Genomic DNA, 9,979 nt, shown 5'->3' on the forward strand with positions numbered 1-9,979 from the left:
TGATCATAATCAGCTGCTCTGAGGGGATCTGTTCCTTGGTAGTGTTCTCCGAAATGCAGGATGTGTGGTGGAAAGAAGGCTGAGTAGGAGGATATATTGCTCCATTCATTCAAAACCGGGTCTACGTTGAATGCCTCCCAACCCCAGGATAGAAGGGGAGGGAATCTGATGGGGTGGAAGGAAGGACAGTCTAGAATCAGTGATCTGGGGGTGTTAGAGAGCAGACGTCCTGTGCACCAGGCCTGGGGAGAGGGCTGGTAGGGAGAGCTGATGCTTCTGTCTTTCTCTATGGTCATGAGTGTCCTTCCCTGCTCATCTGTGTGCAAAGCACAGCCCTGGCCTGCGGTGGGGGAAAGCGGGGGATACAGGATAAGTACGTGGGTAATTGTAACAGATTCAATTGGTCTCTTTGGTCAAGCACCAGCCGTCACTGCCGTGGTTCATTATTTTACTTCTGTGATCTAACTGGCTGTGGCCATTCACTTTGGCCCAGCGTAGAAAGTATGAATATGGGGTGGCCCAGCATGAGAAAGTGGCTTTAACAACAAGGGCTCAGGCTTTAACTGTTTTTCAAGATGATAAACCCTGCTTCGCTGGAGGTTGATTTACTTTTTGGAAATGCTCAAATGTCCCTGGGAGCCATGTGTGAAGAATAAGGAAGGGAGGGTAGAGCTCAGTGGTAGAGCACGTGCTTAGCATGCACGAGGTCCTGTGTTCAATCCCCAGTCCCTCCATTAAAAAAAAAAAAAAAGAACCTGATTACTTCCCCCTTCTCTCCTGACCCCAAAACAAAAAGGAGGCAGACCAGAAGTGGAGTGGCATTTGGACCAGAGGGAGACCCAGCATGTGTGGCTGTGGCTCAGTGTGGATCCAAGGGCTTGTGAGAGGCTGTGTGTGGCTGAGAGCCTGGGTCAGGCATGGCTTTCCTCCCGCTCTGCTCCAGGGCCCACCCCACAGAGCACAGACAAGCGCAAGCTGAATGCTTTCAGTTTAATCTCTCTAGGCTACAAGCATGTTTAAGGCGGTAAGTCCAGAGACCCCATTCTGTTCAGTTTCTCAGAGTGAAAATATTGGAGAAGTGAATTTTTTCCTCAGGGTTTGTGCAAATTCGGCTGCATCTAGAGTACAGCGGAGAGGAGAATGAGGCTTGAAGGGTGGAGGCACCTTCCTCCTCTGCTCCATCTTCTGCTTCCCAGCCTCACTGAGCCCCTGGAGGGGCCTCGCACCAAAATCAGAGGGATGGCGGTTAGAGTCACCGGAGAACAAGGGACCTGCGCTCTCCCACCACCCGGGCAGGACTGAGAGGAAGACAAGCAGGCCGTGGACAAGAGGAAGGCTGGAGGCCAGACCCCAGGGGAAATCTGGTATCAGGCAACCATGGTGGTTTGCATGTGGACGGGAAATTGGAGACATCGTGAGGGAAGCTTCTGCAGGGAGTGCAGGGACTCAGGTGTGGTGTGCAGGTGGTGGCGTGTGCTGTCCACCTCCCACCCCTGGACTGTGGGTGGTGAGAATTCCCACTCCCACAAGCCTTTGCTTTGGGATGTACTCACCTTTGATTCATTTTTTCCCAACTTTAATTTTTTTCACGTAGTTTTTCTCCTGCTCTTTTGGCTAGCCCGAGACTTTTCTTACCCCGAGACCTAATTTTGGAGCAGAAAAATCACATGGGCAGAAAAGTTGTATCGTTAAAGAGGACGCCCACTTTCCCTCTTTCCCACCTTCCCCCAACCCCATCCCCCACCGGACATTATTATCCTCGGACAAATTCCTCAAGTGGAGAAGTTTTGCCGGTGGCGTGTTCCATCCACCTCCCACCCCTGGACCGTGGGTGGTGAGAATTCCCACTCCCACGAGCCTTTGCCTTGGGATGTACTCACTTTCGAGAAATTTTCTTCCATCTTCAAGTCTTTCACGTAGTCTTCCTCTCGCTCCTTTGGCTAGCTCGAGACCTTTTTCTACCCCAAGACCTTTTCCTACCCCGAGTCCTAATTTTGGAGCAGAAAAATCACATGGACAGAAAAGTCAAGAAGAGAACTCCCACCTTCCCCCGACCCCATCCCCCACCTGGACATTATTATTCTTGGACAAATTTCTGAAGTGGAGAAGTTTTGCCGGTGGCGTGTTCTGTCCACCTCCCACCCCTGGCCCGTGGGTGGTGAGAATTCCCACTCCCACGAGCCTTTGCCTTGGGATGTACTCACTTTCGAGAAATTTTCTTCCATCTTCAAATTTTTCAAGTAGTTTTCCTCTCGCTCCTTTGGCTAGCTCGAGACCTTTTTCTACCCCAGAGACCTTTTCCTACCCCGAGTCCTAATTTTGGAGCAGAAAAATCACATGGGCAGAAAAGTCATATCTTTAAAGAGAACTCCCACCTTCCCCCGACCCCATCCCCCACTGGACATTATTATTCTTGGACAAATTCCTTAAGTGGAGAAGTTTTGCCTAGGGGCCCAGTTTCTTTCTCCTGAAAAGGTGGGTGGAAGGGGAAAGAAACCACGTAAGGTGCAGGCAGCAACATCTGCTGTTGCAGGAACTCTCGGTGGGGGGTGCAGGGTGCACCCCCATTTGTGCCTTTGTGTCCGGGTGAATGGCTCTGCCTGCTCCTCCCTGGGCCTGTCTCTGTGGGTGGAGGCGTCATGCAGGCCTGCCGCCAGACACTTCTCTAGGTTGTTATCTGGCGTAGAGACAGAGACTTACGCAGGGGTTTGAATACTAAGCTGGTTTTCTCCTGAGTCACTGCCGAAGTCTCCTGGGCTGTCTTTTGGGGTGAAGTAGATTCCACTACACATGTCGTCGTCTCATTAGCTTTAGCTACAAACCAACCAATTTGTTGAATTTAGCACAATCAGTGTTTTTTCCTCTTTGGAAGGGGTAAGAGGGCCCCAGGATACCTCTCTGTGCTGGGTGCCAGAAAACAAAAGTGAAAGGGCATGAACCCTGCCCTCTTTAGGGAGGTAACACACAATGTGCCTGCTATGGAACTGAATGTGTGTGTCCCCCTCAAATCATATGCTGAAATCTTAACAGTGGCACCCACCCCCCTGCCCCCGGCAATGTGATGGGAAGGAGGGCCTATGAGATTAGTCACAAGGGTGGTGTTCCCCTGAGTGGGATTAGCGCCCTTATAAAAGAGACCCCGGAGAACTCTGTCTGTCATGTGAGGATACAATGAGAGATTGGCAGTCTGCAACCTGGAAGAGGGCCCTCACCAGAACCTGACCAGGCTGGTGCCCTGATCTCAGATTTCCAGCCTCCAGAGCTGTGAGAAATACATTTCTGCTGTTTAAGCCTAGTTGCTAGTTACAGCAGCCAGATTGGATCAAGACAGTACCTCCTAGAAAGTGGGCAGAGTTGGGGAGGGATTTGGGGTGGGGTCTGGGGAGAATCAGGGGGCATGTCAGAGAGAAGCTGGGTCTTGAAGGCAGGATTCTGGCAGGGAGGATGTTCTAAAGGGGCTTCTTTGGGGGCAGGAAGTGAGTCAGCAAGAGCTCGGGGGAAGGCATGGGTGGGGCAGGTGTGGGGAGTGCAAACACGTTCAGCTGAGCTGATGTGGGTGGTAGTGGAAGGAGAGGCATGGAACACAGGGCTGGAAATGAGGTCTGAGGCTGAATAAGAGGCACCTCGCTGAGGAACTGGGAGTTAGGGGAGGTGTTTGCGGGTGAAGGGATTAATACCATGAGTGACATTTCCTTTGTCATTTAACCTCATCTTTTCCTCCCTTTTATTCACAACAAATCTTTCCCCCAGACTTCCCATGACCTTAGCCTTAGTTTCCTCCTCAGCCTTGTCCCCCCCCCCCCACGCTCCTCGCATCAAGAGCAGGACCCAAGCCCCCTCCCCCTGGATCCCTCTCCCAGCCCCCACAGACATCCCCAGCTGTTAAATTAAAACCTCCCCCCAGGGCAGGAGGAGGGAGAGAACTCACGGGACACAGGTTCCTGGACCAGAGTAGAATCTTCTGTAACGGAGGAAAGAGATGACAGTGAGCACTGAGCCTGCCCCGAGAGCCACCCTCCCTCCCTCCCATTCCCAATCCTCGGCTCCTGGAATGGCCTGTGGACGCACGGGAACACACGGCTCTGTAGGTTCAATGTGGCCACATCACTACGTCCCCCTGGGTGTTCTTTCTGATGTTTAATTTTAACTCCTCCTGCAATTTCTTGAAGCAGGCTCTCCTTGGGGAAGTGTCATATGCCTCTGAAAACTGCCCTCCTCCCCGCTTGCTTCTAGCTTGTGAAGGTTCCCTGAGATCCCCGTCAGGGAGATGGCTGTGGTTGGAGGAGCTCTCTGTGATGGAGCAGGACAGTGTGGGGGCCACGGGGCCACACCCCAGTGATTTCTAGGGTTGGACCCCCCATTCTCTTCATTCTTTTAACACAACATTTATACAAAGCTTGCTAATTAAAGGGGGTTCAGTGCTGAAGAAAGTGGACAGACCCTGCCTGACAGAGCTGATAGTCCACGATGTAATTATTTAGTTCCTGATGTGATGATGTGGGGAGGGCAGGTACAGGGTGTGATCAGGGCAAACAGGGACTCATTTATTCTGCATGTTCATGGAAGGGTCCTTTGAGAAGCTCATATCTAAACTGAGATTTGACAGATAAAAAAATGTTGGCCAGGCGATGCTCAGAGCTGGAGGAAGGGACAGGGGAGGAAAAGCATTCCAGGCAGAGGGAAGGACAAGAAGGAATGTCCTGATGTTCGATGTTCAAGGAACGGCAGTGTCGTCCTGGCCCGGACACTACTTTTGTGAGGTTGGAAAAGGCATCCTGAGAGACGTGATCAGAGGCAGGGGGCACCGCTCGGCACGTGGAATGCAGGTAAGATTTCAGCCCCCACCACCCCTGGCCTGGCACTCCTGTGCAGTGGACAACCTGCCCAGCTGTACGCGGTGGCCCAGAGGCCCTACAAGAAGGCCAGGGGGGCAGGAGCGTAATGGGTAGAGGGTGGTGTGTGAGGTGGTGGACCAGGCAGGGCTGGGGGTTCCTGGCTCCCTGACCAGTGGGGTCAGGCCGCGGGCGGAGACCTGGGGGCACGAGCCACTTGCAGAGGCAGGCGGAGCTAGGGCAGCACTGGGAGAGAAAGAGAGGCAGGAAGACAGGAGCGGTGGCTGCCCTGGACCATGAGGGCTCTGGTACGGTGCAGGGGAAGGGCCATACTCACGGGCACAGACCAGGGTCCCAGCCAGAGCTGCCAAGAAGAGGAGAGCCGTGAATCTCATGGCCTTGGGAAGAGGAGTGAATGTAACCACAGAATCCTCTGAGGGTCCGAGAATGCCTGTACTGACACTGCTGGGCCCTTTTAAGGATGTCACTAGCCAATGGGAATCAAGCTTGGAGGGGTGTGACATCCGCATCCTCCTCCCCTTCTTCCCCAAACTGTCACCCTCTAAGTCAACAAGGGCTAGGTGGGGCTGACCGATGCCTGGCATCCGTACAGGGAGGTCCTTTCCCTCCTGACTTCCAGCCATCCCTTTCCCCCTCCCTCCCTTCTCCATCCCTCCTGCCCCCTGGGTCACATCTCTGGGATCACAGGGACCAGAGACAGAGCAGGTTTTGTTTGGGGTGATTCTGGAATGTGTCTGTTGAGGGTCCTGGTAGAACTGGGGTTCTGGCATCTCTCCAGGGGGAGTCTGGGGGCTCAGGAGATCACGTCCGCCTTTTGCCTCCATTCCCACAAGAGCTCAGTGCAACCCTGGCTCCCCAGACTATGTGAGCCTTTCCCGGGGAGGCTTCCCTCAGGACACTTGGGGGCTGAGTTCATGGCTCCCTCTCTCCCCTTGAGGGGCTGGATTTGTAGGCACTGTGCCTTCTCTGGAGGGGTCTTCTGTTCTTGAAGTTATCTAACCCCTATGAGGCACTGCCCCAGCTCCATATGGGCCTCTGTCAACCTCTATCTTCAGGCGCAACCAATGGGACTTCGTGTTTCTGAGAGGTTCTCTAAACTTACTGAAGTTGGAACTTGGTTCTCCATTCAAGTGGGGAGCTAATCCATAGTGCGAACAACCCAGAAAAATAGGTAATTCTGAAGAAGCTTCTCTTTGAGTTGGGATTTCTTCCCCTCCCTGAGCTGGGATTCAAGAGCCCTGGATTTTGAGTTCTGGCTTTGTCACATACACAGGACAGTATACTGTCCAACATTGAAAACTGCAGGGTTTTCATTTGTCATCTAGGAGTCTGGGCTCCTCTGTGCAGGACAGTAGTGGAAAGTAAATGAAATAACATATGGCCAAGAGTTCGTTAGATGATCCATTTCTATGGACTGTGTGGGATTCTTGAACCACGCAGAGGGTGGTTGGGTTTGGTTCAGGTTGGTGCTAGAAGCTTAACAGACTGGGGCCAAGGGGAAACAGGAGCCCGTTGAGGGGCTGATGGGTGGGAACAGGGCACTGGATACCAATCTGTGATGCTCTATTTGCTTGGCGTTGCCCCTCAGCAGGACCAGGAGGTCGTGCGTTCTTCTCTGCCTCATGGCTGCTCTGCAGATGAGCATGGGAAAGCAAGTATTGGGGAACTTTTGACATGAGGGTGTTTGGGGTGTCTCGGTTCAGGACATTAATCTCTTTAGGGGATAAAGGAAGAGAAAATTAATGGGGCGGGACATTATAGGCATGAAGAGGGAGAACTTTCAGGCCACTTCATCCATCCTTGGCCTCCAGGTAAGATGACCGTCACATTCAGGCAGCTGATCTGCTCCAGACATAGAGGGTGGGAATGGGGTTAAAGTAGGGGTTCCCCACTAACTCCCTGTGTGATCTGATGTTTAAGGTTTCTCTGGCACCTAACAGTGGCCAGTAGGTGAAGAAGAGGGATTCATTGAACTAATGCGGGGACAGGACCTGACAACTGCCCGCATGCCTGAGGGTCCAGGCCTGGGAGCCTTGGAGGTGGTGGTGGCCTCTACTGGGATGGGAGGGCTGAGTTACAGGAGAAAGTGTTGAGTGCATCAGTGCCCTGGGGTGTGTGTGTGTGTGTGTGTGTGTGTGTGTGTGTGTGTGTGTCCCCCCGTGTCCGTGTGTACACTGCAGGAGAAGCTCTGCCTCTAGACCCCAAGCAACCTCAATGAGCACATCAGAAAAGCCAACAGGAGCAAACTACATTATTTGCACAAGTTTTTTCGAACAGGAAATTAGAATTTTGGCATCAACATTAGAGCTGTCACAGAACAGGTCTTTCCAAATGTCACTGCTCAGCCCTTTTCCTCCCCCAATCCTCCTCCTGGCCTCAGGAATTAAAGAGGCAGGTACTGACATCAAGAGGAATGAGATGGAAGGGAGGGACATTTGTTCTATAGAAAATTTTCATTACCTTATAAATGTGCCCAGGTTCAATGTTATCCCACATTGTACAGCCCAGGAAAGAATGGGCTTAGAGAAGAGAGATGCACCCCATATGTCTGGGTGAGGGGTTCTCAGTGATGTCTTATCTTCTAGGGTACCTGATCTCCATGATGACTGTTTGTCAGTTTGTGTCTTTTCTCACATCCTGGTTATTCTCCATCCATCATCCCTCCCCCTCCTCCCTCCCTCAGGTCTATTCCCTGCCCATCTCTGTACTGATCTGGGATGATGCACTTTGTGGGCTGCATCGCTTGGACTCCCTTACCCTCTAGCTGCCACCTGAGTTTGGCTAATGGGGGAGATGGGAGGTCAGAGGATGGGAAGAGAGAGGTCGGGGCATTTGTTCCACCTGCTCCCTCCTTGCTTTGGCATACGTTTTAAGATGGTTCCCAATGGTCCCCACTTCCTGGCACTCATGCCCTTGTGTAATTCCCTCTGCACGAGCATGGGCTGGACCTAGTGATTCACTTCTAACAACGAGAGAACCTTGAGTAATACAGGTACTGATTAATTAAGACTGGAAAAACTTAATGTTGCAGAGGCCCAACATTTATTATAAAATGTTATAAACATTTATTATAAAATTTATAATTATAATTAAAAAATTTATAAAATATAAAATATTGAGGAATTAAAATTAATATTTATAAATTTATAAACTATTTAAAAATATTTTACAAATATATTTATGTATAAATTTATAAATAAATTATATAAATATATAAAACATTTGTATATATATATATTTATTTATTTTAAGAAATTGGCGCACAAGATCATAGAGGCTGGAAAGTCGAAAATCTGTAGTTCAAGTCTGAAGGCTTTTGGGCTAAAGACTGAGGGAAGAGCTGTCAATCCAAAGGCCATTTGCTGGCAGAGTTCCTTCTCCCTCCGAGGACGTCAGTCTTTTGTTCTATTCTGGCTTTCGACTGATTGGATGAGGCCCACCCACTGTATGGAGGACAATCTGTTCTAGTCAAAGTTCACTGATTTAAATGTTAATCTCATATAAAAATACCTTCCAAGAAACAGCCAGAATAATATTTGAGTAAATATCTGAGCACTGTGGCCCAGCCAAGTTGACACATAAAATGAACCATTACAGTAACCTTCAATATTTTGCTTTTGGAAGGGTTAGTGGACATTGGGTGGGGCCCAGAGGGAAAAAGACATGTTATGTGCAACTTCAGAAAGCTTTTTCCAGACTTAAAGTGAAAGACTCTTTTTCTATTCCTGGTTTCACGGGTGAAGTGGTGAGATCCAGGGAGGTGCAGGACAAGTCCACAAAGAAGACCAAACAGCTGGCCCTCCTGCTGTGGTCTTATTAAAAGGAACTCTCAGAGCTCCCATGTGGTCCAGCTACTTCGGTTGGCAAAGTCCAGATGGGGACTTGGAATCAAAGGGTAGAGGTAGAGGGTTGCGAATTTCAATGCCTACAGGAGTTAAGCAGGTTATATAAACAAGACAGGCAGGCCAGGTGTAAGGCAGACAACAGCAGAGATGCAATGATAAATGTCCCTCAACCTCAGGGTTAGGGAGTCGGGAGGAAGTGGTAGAGCCGGAGCAAACTGTAGTGTGCCTGTCCTGTCCACAGTGGTCGGCTGCCCCTCCCTTGGGCTGATTCTTGCCAGACATTCTAATTCTTCAGGAAAAATTAGAAATCTGCATTCCCATGTGAAATCTGATTTGCTTTCTTCTTATTTTTTAAAAAAAATACATTTTATGTATTATTTTTACTTTTTATTTTGAGATAACTTCAGACTTACAGGGAATTTGCAAAAATAGTACCAAGAATCTCCATGTATGCTCCCCAGGTTCACTGGGGACTGGAGTCCTCACATGCTAACATTTATTCATGCTTGATCCGTCATCTTTGGCTTTTGTCTCTTATCTCTTCTTCGGTGTTTTCCTGAACATTCTGAGAATTAGAGCTGAATTTTTAGCAGACATGAGGGAAGACCCCTTCAGAGCTGGGCACTAAGTTCTTGACTAATCTTCATGAAGGCAGATCCTGGTCCTTGTGGTTTAATTTTATCTTTGGAAACAACAGTTTATGGCTCAGTCAGGATTTGGTGGAGTTTTCTTTTTCTGCAAACGGTGCTTCCAACTATGCCCTGTCCAATCTCCCTTTCCCAGTTTTAGTGACATATTGAGTAGATTCCACAGTTTTTAGTTCCTTTTTGGTTATTAAGAAAGAATTCATCTGAAATTGAGCAGGACCCTGTGGGGCTCTCCTGGGCACAAAAGCCCCACTGTGTCCCTCGTTTCTTGTTTGTAGAAATAGGCTTTGGTTTCCTAGGCCTTCCATGAGTTCCAAAGAGCAGATGTAGGTGGTTACTAACTAGGAAAGTGAAGGAATGCAGAAACAAAGGAAAAGCAGTCAAGAAACAATAGTTTAGAGTCCTAGTTCCTTCTCAAGGGATATACATAACAATCTGACACAGAGCTTTGAGTTGTTCTGCAGGAACTAAGGCCCCCACTCAGGCAGAGGATGGTGACTACACGCTGACCACAAGCACGTAGACCCCAGACTGGTTAGAACCAGCAGGTTGGTGATTAAGGTCCCTGAAACATCACCCAGTTACCTCACCACCAACCAATCAGAAAAAAGTCATGTACCCTGCAGCCCTCACC

At 49.7% G+C, this 9,979-nt stretch overlaps 1 protein-coding gene across 5 annotated transcripts; it reads right to left on the reverse strand.

The window, feature by feature from the left end:
* Positions 1-975: 975 nt before the first annotated feature.
* Positions 976-5,297, reverse strand: LACRT (lacritin). 5 transcript variants are annotated; one of them, XR_004324517.1, is made up of 7 exons: positions 5,170-5,296; positions 3,929-3,961; positions 2,701-2,814; positions 2,205-2,313; positions 1,881-1,988; positions 1,554-1,643; positions 976-1,298 (listed from the first exon to the last, which is right to left on the reverse strand). XR_004324517.1 is itself a non-coding variant. In XM_032493042.1 (6 exons), exons 1-5 carry the CDS (start codon positions 5,225-5,227, stop codon positions 1,615-1,617), a joined length of 342 nt encoding a protein of 113 aa, XP_032348933.1. In that variant the 5' UTR covers positions 5,228-5,297; the 3' UTR covers positions 976-1,118; positions 1,554-1,614. The 5 variants fall into 5 exon arrangements, 2 of the variants coding, with proteins under 2 accessions (XP_032348933.1, XP_032348931.1); XR_004324518.1 differs by lacking the exon at positions 2,701-2,814 and having other exon boundaries at positions 5,170-5,280; XM_032493042.1 differs by lacking the exon at positions 2,205-2,313 and having other exon boundaries at positions 976-1,118; positions 5,170-5,297.
* Positions 5,298-9,979: the final 4,682 nt, after the last annotated feature.

Source organism: Camelus ferus, chromosome 12 (genome assembly GCF_009834535.1).
Source record: "Camelus ferus isolate YT-003-E chromosome 12, BCGSAC_Cfer_1.0, whole genome shotgun sequence".
Lineage (NCBI taxonomy): Eukaryota > Metazoa > Chordata > Mammalia > Artiodactyla > Camelidae > Camelus > Camelus ferus.